Below are 24,366 nucleotides of genomic sequence, written 5' to 3' on the forward strand. Positions count from 1 at the left end.
GGTAAATATGTGGGGTTATGAGAATAGGGCCTGGATGGGATTGTGGATGGTACAGACTTGATGGGCTCAATGGTCTCCTTCTGCAGTAGGGATTCTATGGCAGATTATGTTTCTCAACTCCTCCAAGGGGTCGTGAGTTAAAAGTTATGAAGAAAGGGGTCTGACTCCATGAAGGTTGTGGTGGGCTAACGGATGCCTATCCCCACAATAGAACCAGCCAGGGTGGGAGTGAAGAGTGCGAGCTCACTACACGCACCCTCATTCCAAGTTGGTGAAAATTGCCAGTGTCAGGAATGGGGATGGGAATTCTGGAATCAGATTCCAGCCACAATTTTTGAATCCCACCTGAATCACCTTGCTTCTGCGAAATCCAGCCCACCATTACCACATTGGCATTTTAGGGAACAATTCCGCTGTCATGTTTCCTATGGTACAGCCGCGAAAACACAAGCCTTCCTTTTTATTTCTTCCCTATATCACGTTGAACTTTTTCAAGCAGGCTTACAAAGAGTGCTGCATCGTAACAGCAATGTACAAACCCTGGGAGCATAGCTCAATGTGACCATGAGGGACACTTCAGCCTCCTAACTCATTTCCAATGATGAACTGCACACTCAGAAAGTTTACATCTCCTATTATGTACAAACAAGATTGCTTTAGGACACTATCTGATTTATATGCAAGTGTCCCCTGTATATATATAAACACAATGTATGGTCTTTCAACTTTCATTTATGAGTATTATTTTTTCTTGACTGGTGATTATGTTCCATTTCCTATTAGAGGTTGCTATGGTGATGGGTGCACACCAGAGGTGTCTAGCCTACTGGGGGTCAAGTAGTCACCTTGACCATTGTGATTCATTGGGCCTGAGGGGAATCTGGGCTGAGCGAAGGATTTGTTCTCCTTCATAAAAGGCCCGTCCGTATTTTATGTGTCGATATTGAAATCATATCTGGTTTCTCATCTTCGTTTAAGTCTGGGCCACATGGCAATAAAAATAGCGAGAGTTCCATTCCACTTGTGTATTGGTAAATGATAACAGACACTATTATTCTTGGGGAAAATGAGCCTAGAATTACTTATAGATCCGTGACTTAACACTCCCGTCCAGTGTAGCAGGGAACCTGATCTTTCAACAGTAAGAAGCAGAATGGCAACAACTTGGTTCCTCATTTGTGAATAACATTCTGAAAGAAAGAAATTGGAGAAATGCAGGAAACACAAAAACCCAAGTACAATTGCCAGTCTATGTTCTTAGCACAGCAACAGTTATGGCACATCACTTGGCGGCATGGTGGCACAGTGGTTAGCACTGCAGTCTCACAGCGCCAGGTTCCTGGGTTCAATTCCGGCCTTGGGTGACTATCTGTGTGTTCTCCCCATACCTGCATGGGTTTCCTCCCAGAGTCCAAAAATATGCACGTTCGGTGGATTGGCCATGCTAACTTGCCGCTTAGTGTCCCAAAATATATAGTTTAGATAGATTAGCCATGGTGAATGTGTGGGGTTACAAGGATAGGGTAAGGGAGAGGGTTTGTGTTAAATACTCTGTCAGAGAGTCAGTGCAGACTCAGTGGGCCAAACGGCGTCTTCTGCACTGTAGGGATTTTACGAATGCCCTGAACTAGAGAATTGATCCTATTTATTGACTTGCGGTGTCATCCAAAGGACATGAAATGCTGATGAGAACAGCCTTGGGCTCAGTTTTGTCTCTCTCAACACCCACAAGGTGAAATTTCTCATAAATCTGGATAATGCAGTCCCTATAAATGGCTAGTTGGGTGGAGTGGGAGATTCCTGCCCTCACCCACTGTGTCCACCTGAAGCAAAATGTTGGCCATTGCAGTTATAGTATCTTACTGCAAGCAGAAGATTGCTGCATTTTACCACAGAACCACATTCACTTCAAAGTCCCTTAAGGGGAGGCAGTGTCATAGCGGTATTGTCCTTGGACTAATAACCCAGAAAGCCAGAGTTATGCTCTGATGACCTGGGTTTGATTCCCAGCATGGCAGATGGTGCAATTTGAACTCAATACAAAAGTCTGGAATTAAAAGTCTAATGATGGAACCATTATTGATTGTGGTAAAAACCCATTTGGTTCACTAATGTCCTTTAGGGAAGGAAATCTGTTGCCCTTAACTAGTCTGGCCTACATGTGACTCCAGAGCCACACCAATGTGGTTGACTCTTAACTGCCCTCGGCCAATTAGGGATGGGCAATAAATGTTGTCCCAGCTAGTGACATCATGAACAAATAAAAAAAATCTTGAGCTTTATATGGCACATAAGATGCATTTTGAGATGCTTCTATGACACACAATAAAAATATCTTTCTGTTAATAATAATTTCTCAAACCATGTCAATTTTTGATCAGTCATAGTCAGTACACCTGGTTTGTTCTAATTTATTGGTATGGTGGACATAGTTCATAGAATCCCTACAGTACAGAAGAGGCCATTCAGCCCATCGAGTCCGCCCCGACTCGCTGACAGAGTATTTTACACAGGCCCTCTCCCTGCCCTATCCCCATTACCTGAAACATTTATGATGGCTAATCCATCTTACCGACACATCTTTGGACTGTGGGAGGAAACCAGAGAATGCAGAGGAAACCCACAAAGACCCACAAAGAATGCAAACTCCACACAGACAGTCACCTGAGGCTGGAATCGAACCCAGGTCCCTGGAGCTGTGAGGCAGCAGTGCTAACCACTGTGCCACTGTGCCAACCTTGTGCCAACATGCCACCCTTTGGTGCAGGAGTTATGTTACTGAGTCAGTAATTTGGAGGCCCTGGGCTAGTATTTCAAGAGAATGAGAGTTCATTATTCTATTCGCAATTTGAGTTTGACTTCAGTTAAAAGAAACCTGCAAATTAAATAGAAAAAGTATTAGTTACAGTAGCCATTAATTGGACTGTTGGAAAAACCCAACTAGTTCACTAATGCCGTCTAGAGAAGAAGCCCGCTTTCCTTTCCTGGTCTGAACTGTATTCCACCCCCACAATGTGCTTGGTTGGTTCTTAAGTGTTGGTGATGTGATTCAGCAAGCCTTTCAGTTGTATTAGTTGTATACCAGGGTGGCATGGGGATCTGGGTTCAATTCCGGCCTCGGGTCACTGTCTGTGTGGAGCTTGCACATTCTCCCCGTGTCTGCGTGGGTTTCCTCTCAAGTCCAAAGATATGCGGGTGAGGTGGATTGGCCGTGCTAAATTGCCCCTTGGTGTCCCAGGGTATGTGAATGCGATGAATTAGCCATGGTAAATGTGTGTGGTTACAGGGATAGGGCCTGGGTAAGACTCTCTGTCAGGGAGTTGGTGCAGACCCAATGGGCCGAATGGCCTCCTCCTGCACTATAGGGATTCTATCCTACCTAGTCTTTGATTCTAGAAATAGACAATAAATGCTGGTCCTGTCAGTGATGCCAAAACATGAGAATGAATAATAAAAAAGAAATCTGGGTAGAGCATCATCTGCCTGTACACTCCAGGTGTCCCTGAGATTATTGAGAATAGCACCTGATGCACCTCAGTGCCGCACCTCTCTCAGGGGAAGTTATTTACTGATTGATAGAGAATTTCCATAAGAATTGTAAATGTGCTAATGATAGCAGTTTGCAACTTTCTATAACCATGAGGGGCACAGGAGTCCAAAGATGTGCAGGTTAGGTTGATTGGCCATGCTAAATTGCCCCTTGGTGTCAGGTGGACTAGCTAGGGTAAATTCATGAGGTTGTGGGGATGGGGCCTGGGTGGGATTGTGATCGGTGCAGACTCAATGGGCCGCATGGCCTCCTTCTGCACTATAGGGATTCTATGATTCTGTCCTCCATGAGTATCTGGCCCAAACACTGTCAAAATAATTTGCTCACACATAACTATAGAATCTGTTCAGTGCACAGCCATGGAGGACCCCCTCCTCCTGCAAGCTTTGGGGCAATCCCTCCTCCCACAATGGAGATAGTGGGGGAGGGGGAGTGGCATGCTCCTTCCACCTCCACTCCCCCTGCATTGTCCTCAGCATGCACCCCTCTCCCTCCACCACGTATATTAGGAACCCCTGCCCCCCCACCCCCTTTCCCCCATGAAGGAGGGTAACCCCCCGGCAGTGCCCAACTCACTGCCTCCTGGCAGAGTGCCAGGGAGCAATGTTCAGCCTTGGCCCTTAATCCTTGGAGCTTCCAGACACCTCTGCACCCCCAGTATGGTCCTCTTAACTGGTTTTTGTTTTTGAAAACCAGTATAGGATCACGCTGATGTGACACCATGCTGCTTGGAGGGGATGGGGGGGGGGGGGGGGGGGGGGGGGCGGTTGGCGGGGGGGGGTGCGGGGCAGCATTCCACAGGGCTGGACGATACATCTTTGAGCTTTTTAATAATACTTAAATTGATTTAAATTCATGAAAATTAGGTTCACGCCATTTCTTGGTCTGAACCTGATTACACCACTGGTGGGGGGCACGGGGAAAATCTTAAACCTACATCTCACTGGCGCAAATCCTGTAATGACTCTCTTGTAAGATTCAGTTGCTATAACAGGATTTGCTTCCCTGGCGAATGGGCCCGCTAAATCTCACCCCACATCTCAAATACAGTCTGCAGTTTTGGTCTCCTTATTTAAGGAAGAATGTAAATACATTGGAGGCAGTTTGGAGAAGGTTTACCAGATTGATACCTGGAATGAATGTGTTGTTTTATGAGGAAAGATTGGACAGACTGGGCTTGATTTCACTGGAGATTAGAAGAGTGAGGGGTGACTTGATTGAAGTATATAAGATTCTGAACGGTATTGACAAGGGGATGTGGAAAGAATGTTTCCTCTTGTGACTGAGTCCAGAACTAGGTTTTAAAATTGGGTGTTGCCTTTTAGGACAGAGATCAGAAGAATTTTTTTCTCTCAGGTGTCCTGTGACTTTGGAACTTTCAACCTCACAAGGCAATGGAAGAGAGGTCATTGAATAGTTTTAAAGTAGATATATTCTTGTTAGGCGAGGGAATCAAAGGATATTAGAGGTAGCTGGGAGCGTGGAACTCAACACAAACAGATCAGCTATGATCTTATTGAATGCCAGAACAGGCTTGAAGGACTAAAGGGCCAACTTCTGCTTCTCTTTTGTACGTTTGTTCATACAGCACAAAGCTTATTGAATTGCACTGTCACATGAGTTAATACTTTCAAACAAGAGAGGGAACAGCACTTGTTTGACCCAAAGGACCTCAAACAAAACACACTGCAGACAAGCCTTTAACTCCAAAGATGTGCAGGTCAGGTTGATTGGCCATGCTAAATTGCCCCTTAGTGTCCCAAGACGTATAGGTTAGGGGAAATTAGCAGGGTAAATATGTGCGGGATTATGGGGATTGGGTCTGGGTGGGATGCTCTGTTGGAGAGTTGGTACAGACTCGATGGGCCGAATGACCTCCTTCTACACTGTAAGAATGCTAAGAATTTTATGTAAAGTTGCTTATCTAGTGGCAGCCTGGTGGTTAGCGCTGCTGCCTCACCGAGCTAGGGACCCGGGTTCGATTCCTGGCTTGGGTCACTGTCTGTGCAGAGTTTGCACATTCTCCCCGTGTCTACAAGGGTTTCCTCCAGGTGCACCAGTTTCCTCCCACAGTCTGAAAGTTAGGTGCATTGACCTAAACAGGCGCCGGAGTGTTGCAACTAGAGGAATTTCACAGTAACTTCATTGCAGTGTTAATGTAAGCCTTACTTGTGACTAATAAATAAACTTTTAAATTCATCTTAGTGTCAGGGGATTAGGAGGGTAAAGATGTGGGGTTACGGGAATAGGGCCTGGGTAGAATTATGGTCGGTGCAGACTCGATGGGCTGAATGGCCTCCTTCTGCACTGTAGGATTCTATGAACTCATGATCTTAAACTATAGGATGAAATATGGGTTGAATGTCAGCCTTTGTTCCTAAAACCTTGTGTTCTTGCAATCCCCCCAACAACCCGACTTTCCTTTCAGCCAAACCTCATGTTTAAAAATTAATATTCAAATGATTTTCTTGTGCAGGTGTTGGAAGAACTCAGGATGTCTGGGTCTACATCTTCTTACGATCATCTGGTGAAGCAGGTTGAGGCACTGAGAAAAGAGAACTCTCATCTAAGGCGAGAGTTGGAGGACAACTCCTGTCATCTGTCCAAGTTGGAGACAGAGACCTTGGACATGAAGGTGAGGATTTTGTTACTTGGCTCTGTGATGAACAGAAGGTGTTTGCTCAAAGTTGAACCCAGCTGCATGTTTAAAATTGGACTTGAGTCTCAAAGCAGTGGGGAGGTGATGGCCTAGTGGTATTATCACTAAACTATTAATCCGGAAACTCAGCCAATGTTCTGGGGACCCGGGTTCGAATCCCACCACGGCAGATGGTAGAATTTGAATTCAATAAAAAATATCTGGAATTAAGAATCTACTGATGACCATGAAACCATTGCCGATTGTCGGAAAAAACCATCTGGTTCACTAATGTCTTTTAGGGAAGGAAATCTGCCGTCCTTACCTCGTCTAGCCTACATGTGACTCCAGGACCACAGCAATGTGGTTGACTCTCAACTGCCCTCCAAGGGCAACTAGGGATGGGCAATAAATGCTGGCCAGTCAGCGACGCCCATGTCCCACGAATGAATAAAAAAAGACTGAAGAAGTGAAGGAACAGATTGTGCAAATAGCTTAAATTGCCCAGGTTGTGATTCTATCGATAGGTTGTTTAGAGGAAGTCAGACAGTCGCTCTCAGGAGGGAATCTTATCACAAACTGAAGTTGAGAAGCTGTTTCATTCTCTATAAAAATTCCCATTGTCGTTTGCTTTGTCACTATCCTGAGAATTCAAGAAAGCATTTATATTAAGTTATTGCATTGGTGGCAAAGCGTATTTTAATCAGTGCGTGTATGGTGGAAGGTGGGAAGATGCATATTGTATCCATAATACTGGTTGCACTAGATTAGCAACTGTACATAGAATCATAGTATTATTACAATGCAGAAGGAGGCCACTCAGCCCATTGAGTCTGCACCGACAGAGCATCCCACCCAGACCCTATCCCCATAATCCCGCACATATTTACCCGCTAATTTCCCCGAACCTATATCTCTTGGGACACTAAGGAACAATTTAGCATGGCCAATCAACCTAACCTGCACATCTTTGGACTGTGGGAAAATACCGGAATACCCGGAAGAAACCCACGCAGACGCTGGGAGAACATGCAAACTCCACACTGACAGTCACCTGAGTCTGGAATTGAACCTGGATCCCTGGTGCTGTGAGACAGCAGTGCTAACCACTGGGCTGCCGTGCCGCCCCATATATGAGATTTATAACTTTTGATTTACTTAGGCTACTATTTTCTCTCCAGTTTTCTCCCCTCATTTCCTTGAAGGTGTTTCACATAAGTAAGCTTCAACAAACACCTTCTCACACCCTGCTATTGTCCACATGTGGGACTTTAACATTGAGCATAACTGTCTGTCCTTGGAAGATATTAAGAAGTTTAACAACATCAGGTTAAAGTCCAACAGGTTTATTTGGTAGCAATTTGGTAGTGGCTTTTGCTACCAAATAAACCTGTTGGACTTTAACCTGGTGTTGTTAAACTTCTTACTGTGTTTACCCCAATCCAACGCCGGCATCTCCATATCTTGGAAGATATTACAGCTAAGCTTGATTCTCTCCTCACCTGACTTCCATTGTCCACGCACTCAGTAGGAGTTACTCTGTAGTCATCTCTTTTTCTGCTTCCTTAACTCATAGGTACTGAGGCCAACTGAATATCTGGTTCATTCAGGATCTATGTGGTTGATTTCTAAGGCTCAGAGACAGAGTGGTTGGGTGGAAGATCTTTGATCCACATGCTCTATCTGTCATTCAACCCCACATTCCAGGGTCAGGGGCATTTGCATGCATTGGCTGGGTCTCCACGTCATTAATGGTGTGATTTGGTTGCCTGCCTAACAGCTTGTAGTGGGATCCAACAACAGCATAATGATGCCAGATCGAAGAATTTGATTTGATTTGATTTGATTTATTATTGTCACATGTGTTCGCATACAGTGAAAAGTATTGTTTCTTGCACGCTATACAGACAAAGCATACCATTCATAGAGAAGGAAACAAGAGAGTGTAGAATGTAGTGTTACAGTCATAGCTAGGGTGTAGAGAAAGATCAACTTAATGCAAGGTAATCCATTCAAAAGTCTGACGGCAGCAGGGAAGAAGCTGTTCTTGAGTCAGTTGGTACATGACCGCAGACTTTTGTACCTTTTTCCTGAAGGAAGAAGGTGGAAGAGAGAATGTCCGGGGTGCGTGGGGTCCTTAATTATGCTGGCTGTTTGCTGAGGCAGCGGGAAGTGTAGACAGAGTCAATGGATGGGAGGCTGGTTTGCATGATGGATTGAGCTACATTCACAACCCTTTGTAGTTCCTTGCGGTCTTGGGCAGAGCAGAAGCCATACCAAGCAGTGATACAACCAGAAAGAATGCTTTCTATGGTGCATCTGTAAAAGTTGGTGAAAGTCGTAGCTGACATGCCAAATTTCCTTAGCCTCCTGAGAAAGTAAAGGCTTGGTAAGCTTTCGTAACTATAGTGTTGGCATGGGGGGACTAGGACAGGATGTTGGTGATCTGGACACCTAAAAACTTGAAGCTCTCGACCCTTTCTACTTTGTCCCCGTTGATGTAGACAGGGGTATGTTCTCCTTTATGCTTCCTGAAGTCGATGACAATCTCCTTCATTTTGTTGACATTGAGGGAGAGCTTATTGTCGCTGCACCAGTTCACCAGATTCTCTATCCCATTCCTGTACTCTGTCTCATCATTGTTTGAGATCCGACCCACTACGATGGTGTCATCAGCAAACTTGAAAATCGAGTTGGAGGGGAATTTGGCCACACAGTCATAAGTGTATAAGGAGTATAGCAGGGGGCTGAGAACACAGCCTTGTGGGGCACCGGTGTTGAGGATGATTGTGGAGGAAGTGTTATTGCCTATCCTTACTGACTGTGGTCTGTGAGATGGGAAGTTCAGGATCCAGTCGCAGAGGGAGGTGCCAAGGCCCAGGCCCTGGAGTTTGGAGATGAGTTTCATGGGAATAATGGTGTTGAAGGCTAAGCTGTAGTCAATAAATAGGAGTCTGACATAGGTGTCCTTGTTATCTAGGTGTTCCAGGGTTGAGTGCAGGGCCAGGGAAATGGCGTCTGCTTTGGACCTGTTGCAGCAATAGGCAAACTGTAGTGAATCCAGGTAGCCCGGGAGGCAGGAATTGATTCGTGCCATGACTAACCTTTCGATGTCAGAGCCGCCGGTTGATAGTCATTAAGGCACGCTGCTTGGTATTTCTTAGGTACCGGGATGATGGTCATCTTCTTGAAGCAGATAGGGACCTCAGATTGTTGTAAAGAGAGGTTGAAGATGTCTGCGGATACTCCCGCCAGCTGATCCGCGCAGGATCTGAGTGCTCGTTTGGGTACCCCATTCGGGCCAGTTGCAATTCCGTGGGTTGACTTTTGAGAAATCTGCTCTGACATCTGCAATGGTGACCCGAGATACAGGTTTATCCAGGGCTTCCAGGGTGGAAGGCAAGCTCTCGCTGACCTCTTGCTTAAAACAGGTGTAGAATGCATTGGGCTCATCAGGCAGGGGTGCGTTGGAGCCGGCGATTTTACATCCCTTCATCTTGTAGCCTGTTATGTCTTGCAGACCTTGCCATAGTCAGTGGGGATTGGTGTGGCTAGCCTGGGACTCTAGCTTGGTCCGGTACTAACTTTGGGCATCTTTAATGGATCGTATCTGGCTTAACATGAAGAACAAAAAATAGCCCTTGTTCTTGAGAAGCCAACTCCAGTGCTGTAAGCACCACGAGGAGGCGAGGGCTTAGTGGTGTTATCGCCAGACTATTAATCCAGAAACTCAGCTAATGTTCTGGGGACCCGGGTTCGAATCCCGCCACGGCAGATGGTGGAATTTGAATTCAATGAAAAAAATCTGGAATTAAGAATCTACTGATGATCATGAAACCATTGTCGATTGTTGGGAAAAACCCATCTGGTTCACTAATGTCCTTTCGGGAAGGAAATCTGCCGTCCTTACCTGGTCTGGCCTGCTTGTGACTCCAGAGCCACAGCAATGTGGTTGACTCTCAACTGCCCTCAGGCAACTAGGGATGGGCAATAAATGCTGGCCAGCCAGTAACACCCATGTCCCGCAAATAAAAAAGGCAAGTGAAGCTTTTCATCTAGAATGATAGAATTCCTACAGTGCAGATGGAGGCCATTTGGCCCATTGAGTCTGTACCGACTATAATCCCACCCAGGCCCTATCCTGTAGCCCCACACATTTACCCTGCTAATCCCACTGACACTAGGGTCAATTTAGCATGGCCAATCCACCTAACCTGCACATCCTTGGACTGTGGAAGGAAACCGGAGCACCTGGAGGAAACCCACCCAGACACTGGGAGAATGTGCAAACATCTCAGAGACAGTCACCCGAGGCTGGAATTGAACCTGGGTCTCTGACCCTGTGAGGCAGTGGTGCTAACCACTGTGCCACTGTGCTGCACAGTCATTATCATCAGAATTGTCGCCCAGAATTGTCCTTTAGGGAAGGAAATCTACTGTTCTGACCTGGTCTGGCCTACGTGTGAACCCAGAGCCACAGCAATGTGATTGACTCTCAACTGTCCTTGGGCAACTAGGGATGGGCAATAAATGCTGGTCAGCTAGCGACGCCCATGTCCCATGAATGAATTGAAAAAAAACAAACCAAATATAATCCATTAAGTAAAGCATGCCCTTCAAAAATGTCTCGAATGTCCTTAACAATGAAGGAGATCAAAGATGCACAGATATCCCTTGGGACCAGTGTCTGTGGGAACAAACATGGGAATGACAACACACGATGTAGTTTCCTTTTCACGTATACCAATTCCCAAATGGACTGGAAATTTTGACAAAAAGGAAGGAGGACTTGACGTAATTGGAAGCTGTCCCACCACTACACCCTTCAGTGTAGACAGGTCTCTGGCTGCTAAATCCGAGCCATCTGGACGGCTCTAACTTCCGGTTTTCCCTTATGGTGACTACGCTGGGGCAGCACGGTAGCACAGTGGTTAGCACTGCTGGGGCACAGTGCCAGGGACCCGGGTTCAATTCCCGGCTTGGGTCACTGTCTGTGTGGAGTTTGCACATTCTCCCCGTGTCTGCGTGGGTTTCCTCCGGGTGCTCCGGTTTCCTCCCACATTCTGAAAGACGTGCTGGTTAGGTGTATTGACCCGAACAGGCGCCGGAGTGTGGCGACTAGGGGAATTTCACAGTAACTTCATTGCAGTGTTAACGTAAGCCTTACTTGTGACACTAATGAATAAACTTTACTTTAACTGTCTCCCGGCTATGGGAGAGAGAGGTGCTGAATGGATAGAAAAAATGAGAAGGAAGTGTATTTAGATCTGGTAGTATCAGTGATACCTCCAGGAAGGCTAACTTGCAATGTGGGTCTCTGAAATAGCAATTTCTGATTTATGTTATTGCATAGTTACTGAGATGGATGCCACTGCTAGCAGGAGCGCTCCATAATTAAGCCATTACTTTCACATTCTCCATCTTTTGAGAGTGGCCACAATGGCTGAACAATTCCATTATCTTGCAATAACACTAAGTGGCTTCTGATGCTAAGGCATAAATTTTTCTTTTGCCAGGTACACAGATTGTGAGTGAGTTGAAAGGTCGAAGGGAGACAATCTAGCATAAAGCATTAATGGAGCCTATTCCTGTCCTATACCTTCAAATCTTATCCGCTGTAGGAATGACTGGTGTTTATTTGAATGTTTGACATACCCATCTGCCTGAAGAGAATCTTGGGGCTGATTTCAAGTTTCTCCATGTAGACCCTGTGGTGAACCATCGTTGGTTCCCACTGGATAGTGCTGAGCCAGGGGCTGGCCAAGACTACAAGGATGTACATATGTTACTGTTGGATTGTGCTATTGTTGCTGTTGGGTTAGGGTGGGGTTGTTACACCTGTGTATGTTACTGTTGTGGCACATCCCAGTCGGGCTCCGCCTCCTGGGAGAGGTATAAGAGTCCCTGCTCTGGCCGGGACCCCTTCAGTCTGGGATAGTGTACATAAGTTCTGATAGCTTCATTAATAGTAAATAAAAGCCTTCATTTACTGAGCTTCGAGCTTCGTGTCTAAATTGATGTGCATCAATTTTATTTACTATTATTAAACTCTCGACGGAGAAAAAAAGAAGAGAGAGTATGGAGCAAATTCTCAAGCCAGAACGTCTGACGCTAGATCCACGTGCGGTGGGCACTTCTAACACCTTCGACCACTGGCTGAAGTGTTTCGAAGATTACCTAGCAGCCTCCGCAGCGGTCACTACAGATGATGACAGACTCCGGGTCCTCCATGCGAGGGTAAGCGACACAGTCTACCTCGCGATCCGTGCGGCCACTAATTACCCTAAGGCCCTCGAGCTTCTAAAGAAGCGCTATACTAAACCACCTAATGAGATACACGCTCGTTACCTCCTAGCCACATGACGACGGCAGTCGGGCGAAACGATGGAGGACTATGCCAATGAGCTCTTACAGCTCGCCAGGGGCTGTGACTGCAAAGCTGTGTCGGCTGAGCAGAGCATGTACGACCTCGCTCGAGATGCGTTTGTGGCCGGGGTCGGATCATCATACATCCGTCTCAAACTGCTGGAAAAGGGTAATCTCAATCTTACCCAGGCCATCGAATTAGCAGAAATGCTCGAGTCGGCTTCAAAGAGCTTAGTCTTATATCCAGAGGACCACGTGGAGACAACGTGGCAGGAGCAGTCGCAAATCCCTCCTCGCCCCTCGGGTTCGAAATGCTGTGTAATGGCGTGCTCCCATTCGGGCCAGACGACGGCTGCAGCCCCGTGCGGCCTGCGGTGCTATTTCTGTGGAGGAGCAAAACATACCCGACAAAAGTGTCCCGCTAAAGCGGTAATGTGCACCGCATGCGGTAAAAAAGGGCATTATGCAAAGGTGTGCCGATCGAAACCCAGGAACGGCAGTGCGGCCTGCGATTCTTCGGAGCTTGGATCATCATCATCATCGTCGAAGTCGTCGCGGGGTTCGTCCACGTGCGAGTCCAGGACGACGCCATTACGGTTGACGGAGTCGGAGGAGTATGACCACCAGGGGTCGCTGAGTTTCGCGCCCTCACCCACGTGCGATTCATGGGGGCAGCCATGTTGGTCGACACTGACCACGAACGACCAGCAGGGGTCCTCCGCATCGATTTCAGCTGCCTGCAGTGGCGTTCATGAACCAACGGTGGCGTCGATCATCCTGGACCAGGCCAAGCCTCATAGACTCGATCGTTCAATGATGGATATCCAGGTAAACAATCATGTGCTTTATTGTCTGTTTGACAGCGGGAGCACTGAGAGCTTTATCCACCCAGACACTGTGAAGAGGTGTGGACTCCAGATTCAACCTGCCAAACAGACAATCTCTATGGCATCAAGGTCCTGGTCTGTTGCCATGCTAGGGAGTTGCGTGGTAACCTTGAAAGTACAAGGCACAGTTTACGAGCGCTTCAAGCTCCTTGTGTTGCCGTATCTTTGCGCGCCAATACTTCTCGGACTAAACTTCATGGTCCACTTGAGGAGTGTAATCCTACAGTACGGTGGGCCACTCCCTTCGCTGGCAGTGGGAGAACAGCAGCAGTCTCCAAATTGCCCAACGCGCCCCACCTGCAACCTCTCGACGTTAAAGATCACCACACCCTCCTTATTTCAGAATCTGGTACTAGGCTGCAAGCCCATCGCTACTAAAAGTAGGCGTTACAGCACTGAGGATTGGATCTTCATTAGATCTGAGGTTCAGCGGCTCCTCAAAGAAGGGATCATACAACCCAGTGTTAGTCCGTGGAGAGCACAGGTTGTGGTGGTCAAGAGTGGGAACAAATCCCGGATGGTCATTGACTACAGTCAGACCATTAACCGATATACGCAGCTGGATGCGTATCCTCTCCCGCGCATATCTGATATGGTCAATCAGATTGCGCAGTACCGGGTGTTCTCCACCATAGACCTCAAGTCCGCCTACCACCAACTCCCCATTCGCCCAGAGGACCGACAATACACGGCTTTTGAGGCGGATGGTCGCTTGTACTATTTTCTTAGGGTTCCCTTTGGTGTCACCAATGGGGTCTCGGTCTTCCAGCGTGCTATGGACCGAATGGTGGACCAGAACAGGCTGCGGGCTACCTTCCCGTACCTGGATAATGTCACCATCTGCGGCCATGATCAGCAGGACCATGACACAAACCTCCAGAACTTCTTACGCACTGCATCTCGCCTGAACTTGACCTACAACAGGGAGAAGTGTGTGTTCCGTACGCACCGTTTAGCCATCCTGGGATACGTGGTGGAAAATGGGGTCATTGGCCCTGATCCAGACCGTATGCGCCCCCTTGCTGAACTTCCCTTGCCTGCTAGTGCAAAAGCACTGAGAAGATGCCTAGGTTTCTTCTCATATTATGCGCAGTGGGTTCCCAACTACGCGGACAAAGTCCGTCCGCTTATTAAGTCCACGACTTTTCCCCTAACGCCAGAGGCCCAATTGGCCTTCAAGAAATTGAAAGACGACATCGCGAAAGCCACGATGCACGCGGTAGACGAGTCCATCCCCTTTCAGGTGGAAAGTGATGCATCTGATTTCGCCCTGGCCGCCACACTAAACCAGGCGGGCAGGCCCGTCGCATTTTTTTCCCGCACCCTCCAAGGCCCCGAAATTTGGCATTCAGCGGTGGAAAAGGAGGCCCAGGCCATTGTGGAGGCCGTCAGACACTGGCACCATTACTTGGCGGGAAAACGGTTCACCCTGATCACGGACCAGCGGTCCGTGGCGTTCATGTTTAACAACACGCAGAGGGGCAAGATCAAGAATGACAAGATCTTGCGGTGGAGAATTGAACTCTCCACCTATAACTACGATATCATGTATCGTCCAGGGAAACTCAATGAACCCTCGGATGCCCTCTCGCGTGGAACATGCGCTAGTATTCAGGAGGATCATTTGAACGCCCTCCATAATGATCTGTGCCATCCTGGGGTCACTTGGCTCTACCACTTTGTCAAAACCCGCAACCTGCCTTACTCGGTGGAGGACGTCAGGTCGGTGACAAGGAGCTGTCGGATTTGCGCGGAATGCAAACCGCACTTTTACCGACCTGACCGGGCACATTTGGTCAAGGCCACTCGTCCCTTCGAGAGACTGAGTGTTGATTTTAAGGGCCCCCTTCCCTCAACAGATCGGAACGTGTACTTTCTAAACATCATCGATGAGTACTCCCGGTTCCCTTTTGTTGTTCCCTGCTCGGATACATCCGCTGCCACGGTGATCAAGGCATTCCGTGATCTTTTTACCCTGTTCGGGTACCCCAGCTACATCCATAGCGACAGGGGCTCGTCGTTCATGAGCGATGACTTGAGGCAATTCCTGCTCTCATACGGGATTGCCTCTCGTAGGACCACGAGTTACAACCCTAGGGGTAATGGACAGGTGGAACGAGAGAATGCTACAGTCTGGAAGGCTGTCTTATTGGCGTTGAAATCCAAAGGTCTTCCAGTCTCCCGTTGGCAGGAGGTCCTCCCGGATGCGCTTCATTCTATTCGCTCCCTCCTGTGTACGGCAACCAATGCTACTCCCCACGAGAGGATGTTCTCATTCCCTCGGAAGTCTTCCTCGGGGATATCTTTACCGTCTTGGTTGACGTACCCAGGACCCGTCCCCCTGCGGCGACATGTAAGGGCCCGCAAGTCCGACCCCTTGGTCGAACAGGTCCACCTCCTCCACGCCAACCCTCAGTATGCCTATGTGGCATACCCTGACGGGCGAGAGGACACGGTCTCGATGCGAGATCTGGCGCCAGCAGGGGACGTAGCAACCCCTGTCGCTCCCATACCCCCAGTAACAAACCCATTATCTCTCATTTCTTCCCCGGACACGGCGCGGGCAGCATCGGGACCATTGCTTAACAATTTCACTCCCATGTACAGCTTGCCTGAGCCCAGAAGATGGTCGCCACCGCAGCGCGTGTCAGGATCCCCTGCACCACCATCACCTCAGGGTCAACCGACCTGTGAGTCCGTGGAAGAACAGCTGGACGCCGTTTTGGGGAGAACGCCACCGCAAGTGCCTACTCCGGTGTCACCGCCGGTATTGAGGAGGTCACAACGACGGTGCGGTCCCCCTGATCGTCTGAACTTATAGACTGCTGACATTTTATTCTGGTTTTTGTTCCCCGCCGGCCTTTGTTTTCAAAGGAGGGGTGAATGTGGTGAACCATCGTTGGTTCCCACTGGATAGTGCTGAGCCAGGGGCTGGCCAGGACTACAAGGATGTACATATGTTACTGTTGGATTGTGCTATTGTTGCTGTTGGGTTAGGGTGGGGTTGTTACACCTGTGTATGTTACTGTCGTGGCACATCCCAGTCGGGCTCCGCCTCCTGGGAGAGGTATAAGAGTCCCTGCTCTGGCCGGGACCCCTTCAGTCTGGGATAGTGTACATAAGTTCTGATAGCTTCATTAATAGTAAATAAAAGCCTTCATTTACTGAGCTTCGAGCCTCGTGTCTAAATTGATGTGCATCAGACCCCTCCTTTAAATATTGTCCTACTTTCAGCATCACCCTCTCTGATCCTCACCACACCTTCAGTAAAACCCTTTCACATGTTACCCCCACCGCTGACACCCATAAGACCATAAGAAATAGGAACAAGAGTAGGCCATTTGGCCCCCTGCTCTGCCACTCAATAGGATCATGGCTGATCCAACATTCCTCACATTCACTTTCCTGCCCTTTCCCCATAACCCTTGATTCCCCTCCTGATCAAAAATCTATCTATCTCAGCCTTAAATATACACGTTGGGCGGGATTTTCCAGCTGCGCTTGCCCTGAACCGGAAAATCCTGCCCGAGGTCAACGGACCATTCCATGGTCCGCCCCTTGCCTGCTCTGATTCTCTTTGACAAAGGGTCATCTGGACTTGACCGTGGAATGGGACTGGCTGAGTTGTTCTTGCAGAGAGGTGACATGGACAGAATGGGCCAAATGGCCTTCTTCCATGTGCTAACCATTCTATCGATGATTCCCTGATTTTATGATAACTGATCCTGGTGGTGTTTATGCTCCACAAGAACCTCCCCTTGCTAGCCTTCGTTGCATCCTAATTTTCAAGCCATTCCCACTGGCGGGATCTTCCAGTCCTACCGATGGTGACACCCTGCCACATGCTCCCTGGCGGGGGAGGATGCAAACATCAGGAGATCCTGTTGACAGCAGCGGGATCCGAAAGATCCTGCCTCCAGCCAATGGCAGGCCACCTCCAGCATCGCAAACCGCACTGCGGGACGGGGTGGGAGGGCAGCGGAAAATCCCGCCCTCCGAATCAAACTTTGATGGAGATTTCTCCCTGTACGTTATGTCTGATTTTTGGTACCTTCCAGCAGATTGTTCATTACAGGACTAAATGAGCTTTAGCGAAGTCCTTGACCGTCAGTGAAATGACTTTGATTAATATGAATCTCACTTATAATTATCTAAACATTTAAAAATTGCCTTCAAAATTGATGCTCCTCATACGTTTTCAAAATGAAATTTAATTAAAACTGGAAATGCTGAAACATTTGATGACCACGTCTCTCTCCAAACCTCTTTACCTCTATCCAGCTTTAACATAGTGGCATAGTGATATTATCACTGGACTAATAATGCAGAGACCCAGGGTAATGCTTTGGGGACGCAGGTATAAATCCCACCATGAATTCCATAACAATCTGGAATTAAAAATCTGACGACCATAAGGCACAGTGGTTAGCACGGCTGCCTCACAGCATCGGGGACCTGGGTTCGATTCCTGGCTTGGGTCACTGTCTGTGCGGAGTCTGCGCGTTCTCCCTGTGTCTGCACGGGTTTCCTCCGGGTGCTCCGGTTTCCTCCCACACTCCAAAGATGTGCAGGTTAGGTGCATTGGCCATGCTAAATTCTCCCTCAGTGTACCCAAACAAGCGCTGAAGTGTGGTGACTAGGGGATTTTCACAGTAACTTCACTGCAGTGTTAATGTAAGCCTTACTTGTGATACTAACAAATAAACTTTAAAAAATTGTCGATTGTCGTAAAAACTCATCTGGCTCACTAATGTCCTTTAGGGAAGGAAATCTGCCGTCCTTATCTGGTCTGGCCTACATGTGACTCCAGGCGCACATCAATGTGTTGACTCTTAAATGCCCTCAGTGATGGGAACTAAACACTGGTCCAGCCAGCGACGCCCACATGAATGAATAAAACAAAACCTACATCTTCAATCAAGTCACTTTTGGTCTCGTGTCCCAATTCCACCATATTTGGCTTGGTGTCAGTTTTATCTGATGATGTTCGCGAAATACCGAGGGAGAATTTATTATGTTGCAGGTGATAGGTAAATGCAAGATGTTGTTGTTGAAAGTAAAAGTTTATTTATTAGTCACAAGTAAGGCTTACATTAACACTGCAATGAAGTTACTGTGAAATTCTCCTAGTCGCCACACTCCGGCACTTGTTCGGGTCAATGCACCAACCAGCACATCTTTCAGAATGTGGGAGGAAACCGGAGCACCCCGAGGAAACCCACGCAGACACGGGGAGAATATGCAAACTCCACACAGACAGTGACCCAAGCCGGGAATTGGACCCAGGTCCCTGGTGCTGTGAGGCAGCAGTACTAACCACTGTGCCACCGTGCCAATTTGTGAAGGAAACATATTCCTTGACGATGGTGCTGCTCATGGTTGGCAGCTCAAGTTGGGGTCAAAAAGGATGCCAGGATTGCAAGCAGACTGGTTTAATCTCAGGGAGAGGAATGGGGTCAGGAGCTGGGAATGGATTTTTGAGCGGGTACCAAAAACAATGGGATCAGCCTTCCGAATATTTAATTGGAGGAAATCTCTGCTTATCCAGTACTGGATGTTAGGATAATCAGTCTGATAACATAACATAATAGCATGGTTAGCACTGCTGCCTCACAGCGCCAGGGGCCTGGGTTCAATTCCTGGCTTGGGTCACTGTCTGTGTGGAGTCTGCACGTTCTCCCCGTGTCAGCATGGGTTTCCTCCGGGTGCTCTGGTTTTCTCCCTCAGTCCGAGAGACGTGCTGATTAGGTGCAGTGGCCATGCTAAATTCTTCCTCAGTGTACCCAAACAGGCACCGGAGTGTGGCGAGTAGGGGATTTTCACAGTAAATTCATTGCAGTGTTAATGTAGGCCTACTTGTGGCATTAATAAATAAGCTTTAAGAGTGGAGGAACAGTAAGGCACACTATGGATTTGATGGACTTCCATCACTGAAGCAACAGAAGGCGAGTAGTCCCCAGTACGAAGTTTACTGTCATTCCATTCCGACAGTTCAATCGTGGCTTAGTTTATTTATGTGGGAATTTCTCTTTTTGGTTTCAGGACACTGCAGATTAGTTTATCAACTCGGGCTTTGTGATGCCCAGCTGTTGCCATGGATCCCTGTACTCTTTCCAGTTCACAAAATTAAACGTTTTGTGGATCAAATACTCACTGCCCCGTTCACACGATTCAGTACGGCTGCGAGATTAATTCTCGGTGGGCCCTGGAAACCAAACCGTAGATGCTGGCCTGTTGTGGACTGGTTTTCTACAATGTTCTTCTTGAAGATTGTGTGATTGACTCTGATGGTTAATGTAGGGGGAGAAGTGGCTTTTTCTTTCCTGCCATCTCAGATATCTTGAGGAACTGGAATGGAAAACAGGAATTGTGTGTAGATGATCATTCTGTTTCAGATGGTCATTCAGAAAGGCAAGAAGATAATATCGGGCGCGATAAAAACTTCTCACATTACATGTCTTCATTGAAAGCACTCAGCAGAGTCGTGGAGATGCAAGCAATGCAGAATGAAGTGATTCCATTTTGCAACGTTCTGATTTGAAACCCATTGTCAACTCATTCTCAAATTGAGAATTATGCAAGGCTACGGATGAAGTGCTGGAAAATGGAAGTTATCATAGAATCCCTACAGTGCAGAAGGAGGCCATTTGGCCCATTGATTTTGCACCAAGAGCATTCTATCTAGGCCCACTCCCCCGCTCTATCCACGTAACCCCACCCAACTCACCTAAATGGACACTAATGGGCACAGTAAGTAGTCTCACAACTACAGGTTAAAGTCCAACAGGTTTATATGGTATCATGAGTTTTCGGAGCATTGCTCCTTCATCAGGTGACTCACCTGATGAAGGAGCAGCGCTCCGAAAGCTCATGATATCAAATAAACCTGTAGGACTTTAACCTTGTGTTGTGAGACTTCTTACTGTGCCCACCCCAGTCCAACACTGACATTTCCACATCATGGACACCAATGGGCAATTCAGACTAATGGGCACCTTCTCAAGGGCAACTAGGGAGGGGAGTAAATGATGGCCAGCCAGCGATGCCCATGTCCCATGAATGAATTAAAAAAAAAATTAGCATGGCCAATCCACCTAACCTGCACATCTTTGAAGTGTGGGAGGAAACCAGAGCACCCGGAGGAAACCCACGCAGACACGAGGAGAACATGCAAACTCCACGCAGTCACCCAAGACTGGATTCAAACCCATGTCCCTGGTGCTGTGAGGCAGCAGTGCTGACCACTGTGCTACTGTGGCGCCCTAGATTGGTGTTTGATGGCCATTGTAGACACAATGGGCCAAAGGGCCTCTTTCTGTGCTGTTAATCTCTATGACTCAATGACTCTATTTTTCTTTATTCTTGCATGGGAAAGGCCAGCATTTGTTATCCATGTCTAATTGCCCTTAAGGAGAGGGCAGTGAAGAGTCGAACACATTGCCTTGGCTCTGGAGTCACACATGTAGGCCAGATCAGGCAGCGGCAACAGATTTTCTTCCCTAAAGGATATCAATGAACCAGATGGGTTTTTACAACATTCAATGATTGTTTCGTGCCACCATTACTGAGATTAGCTTTCATTTTCAGAATTACCTGTGGGCCTTTGTGATGACCACAATGGCCTGATGATCTTCACTGCTGATTCCCTGGTTGCTCATTGACTCATAGAGTCATAGAGGTTTACAGCATGGAAACAGGCCCTTTGGCCCAACTTGTCCATGCCACCCTTTTTTTTCAAACCCCTAAGCTAATCCCAATTGCCCGCATTTGGCCGATATCCCTCTATACCCATCTTACCCATGTAACTGTCTACATGCTTTTTAAAAGACAAAGTTGTACCCATCTCTATTACTACCTCTGGCAGCTTGTTCCAGACACTCACCACCCTCTGTGTGAAAAAATTGCCCCTCTGGATACTTTTATATCTCTCCCTTCTCATCTTATGCCTATGCCCTCTAGTTTTAGACTCCCCTACCTTTGGGAAAAGATATTGACTATCTAGCTGATCTATGCCCCTCATTATTTTATAGACCTCTATGAGGTCACCCCTCAGCCTTCTTCTCTCCAGAGAAAAAAGTCCCAGTCTATCCAGCCTCTCCTTATAACTCAAACCATCAAGTCCCGATAGCATCCTAGTAAATCTTTTCTGCATCCTTTCTAGTTTAATAATATACTTTCTATAATAGGGTGACCAGCATTGCACACAGTATTCCAAGTGTGGCCTTACCAATGTCTTGTGCAACTTCAACAAGATGTCCCAACTCTTGTATTCAATGTTCTGACCGATGAAACCAAGAATGCCTTGTTCACCATTCAGTCCACCTGTGACTCCACTTTCAAGGAGCTATGAACATGTGCCCCTAGATCTCTTTGTTCTGTAACTCTCCCCAACGCCCTACCGTTAACTGAGTAAGTCCTGTCCTGGTTCAATCTATCAAAATGCAACACCTCGCATTTGTCTAAATTAAACTCCATCTCCATTTGAAATGAGGTCCAATATGGTGGGGGGGGGGGGGGGGGGGGGAATTTGGACCTCATCCTTCAAGGGCAAGGGGTCACATCTTGTGGCCCTGCATGCCCAAAGCTGGGTGCACCTGAATTTCCACCCCAGTGCTTTCAGGAAAACAAGGGTGGAACGCTACTGGTTAGACGGAGGCGTGAAGAGATCAGTATTTTGTTCTTAAGGTTCATTCGCTACTTTTAATCGACAGATGTAAAGGATGATTCCTCTGCTATCAGCTGCGTTTGAAAAGAATGTGGGATAGAGATGTGGCTACAATACTGTATTTCTGCATTCACTCTCATTCACTCAGTCTGGGGAGGCAGTGGCATGTTGGTATTGTCACTGGACTAGTAATCAAGTTATGATAAACATATATAAAACATTGGATTAGCCTCAGGAGCCCTGTGTCCAATTCTGGGCACCACACTTGTGAAGACATAAGAGAGGGTGCAAAATAGATTCAGGGGTGCTGAACTTTGTGGTGAGGGAGCGGAGTAGTGATATTGTCACTGGACTAGTAATCTAGAGATTTAGGACAAGATCTAGGGTCCTGGGCTCAAATCCCAGCATGGCAGAAGGTGAAATTTTAATTTGAAATCTGGAATTAAAAGTCTAATGTTGGCCATGAAACCATTGTCGATTGTTGTAAAAACCCATCTGATTCACTAACGTTCTTTAGGGAAGGAAATCTTACCTGGTCTGGCCGACATGTGACTCCAGATCCACAGCAATGTGGTTGAGTCTTAAATGCCCTTAGGGGTGGGCAATAAATGCTGGCCAACCAGCCACATCCGTTGAATGAATAAAAAATAGTCGAATTGGGATGGAAAGATTAGCCCCACACTCACCATTAATTATCATTGAAAGCATTAAGCTAACCGGTCCATTGAAAGGAATGGATCGGATACTAGTGACTTAATTCACATGATGATTGACGTTGCTTACACTCTGAGTGAAACAAGGATTGTAGAACAGTGCAATTTATTAATCATTTTCATGTCAATAAGTGAAGCCATTTCTAAAACATAATACTTTGTGAGATTGTTTCCGACATGGTATCTGCTCTGAATAAAGTAGCACAAATATTTAATGTGAATTCAATATCTCTAAGAGATGGTTTGAAGGACGCAGGCAGCCAATGTCAACGACTATCGTTATTTGTGTTGCACTATGTGCCTTCAGGGTGCCTGTGTGCACGAGTCTGCCCCAGTGATTTTCCCCTCTTACTATGCAACCAATAACCTTTTGCTAACCTTGCAGCACTCATGTGAATGAAGCACAGATGAAGCCAGTGCAATTCAGCACTTCCCTGCTGGAAAAAAAATAATTGAAAACACAACTCAAATAGCCAGCAAAATTGCACTCAGAATACGGCTTCCCTCCAGTCCTCTTCGTCATTGAGATCTTGCACCTTAATCAGCATAATATTTTCTTCCATCCAAAAAAGGTTGAAACAAAACTGGTCTTTTCCAATGTCCAAATTCATCAGATGGGGTGGCATAGTTGCACAGTGGTTTGCACTGCTGCCTCACAGGACCAGGGTTCGATTCCCAGCTTAGGTTACTGTCTGTTTGGAGTTTGCACGTTCTCCCCGTGTCTGCGTGGGTTTCCTCCGGGTGCTCCGATTTTCTCCCACAGGCCAAAGATGTGCGGGTTAGGTTGATTGGCCATGCTAAATTGCCCCTTAGTGTCAGGGGGATTAGCTAGGGTAAATATGTGGGTTTACGGGAATAGGATCTGGGTGGGATTGTGGTCGGTGCAGACTCGATAGGCCAAATGGCCTCCTTCTGCACTGTAGGATTATAGAGTCATAGAGGTTTACAGCATGGAAACAAGCCCTTCGGCCCAACTTGTCCATGCCACCTTTTTTTTTAACCACTAAGCTAGTCCCAATTGCCCGCGTTTGGCCCATATCCCTCTGTACCCATCTTACCCATGTAACTGTCTAAACGCTTTCTATGATTCTATGACCTCAAAGTGTCACACTTGGAATTATTACATATTTGTGTTCAAGATTATGAAGCTTTTTGGTAGAGTAAATAAGGAGGGATTGCTTTCATTTGCTGCAGGGTCAGTAACCAGAGGACAGAGATTTAAGATAATTGAAAAAAGAACAAGGCGACAGTTGAAAAGAATTATTTTTTTTAAACGCAGTGAGTTGTTACGACCTGGAATTCACTGCCTGACATATCGGTGGAGGCAAATTCAGTAATAGCTTCAAAAGGAGATTAAATACACACCCTGAGAGGAAAGGTTTGCAGGGTTATGGGGAGAGAGTAGAGGACTGGACTAATTGTATTGCTCTATCAAAGAGCTGACACAGACACAATGGGCTGAATAGCCTCCTTTTGTGCTGTACTATTGTGTAGTTTTATGATGCAGAATCAAACAGTTCTATTGGTGTAGCTCCCTTCCCACGCAA

General features: G+C 47.1%; 1 protein-coding gene across 1 annotated transcript in view; it reads left to right on the forward strand.

The window, feature by feature from the left end:
- Window positions 1–6,044: 6,044 nt before the first annotated feature.
- Window positions 6,045–24,366, forward strand: part of LOC144479395 (adenomatous polyposis coli protein 2-like) — a 57,664-nt gene continuing 39,342 nt past the window's right edge. Inside the window, exon 1 of the mRNA XM_078198017.1 lies at window positions 6,045–6,185. Coding sequence (XP_078054143.1) covers window positions 6,045–6,185 — 141 coding nt within the window. The remainder of the gene's footprint in view (window positions 6,186–24,366) is intronic.

This window comes from Mustelus asterias, chromosome 26, assembly GCF_964213995.1.
Source record: "Mustelus asterias chromosome 26, sMusAst1.hap1.1, whole genome shotgun sequence".
Lineage (NCBI taxonomy): Eukaryota > Metazoa > Chordata > Chondrichthyes > Carcharhiniformes > Triakidae > Mustelus > Mustelus asterias.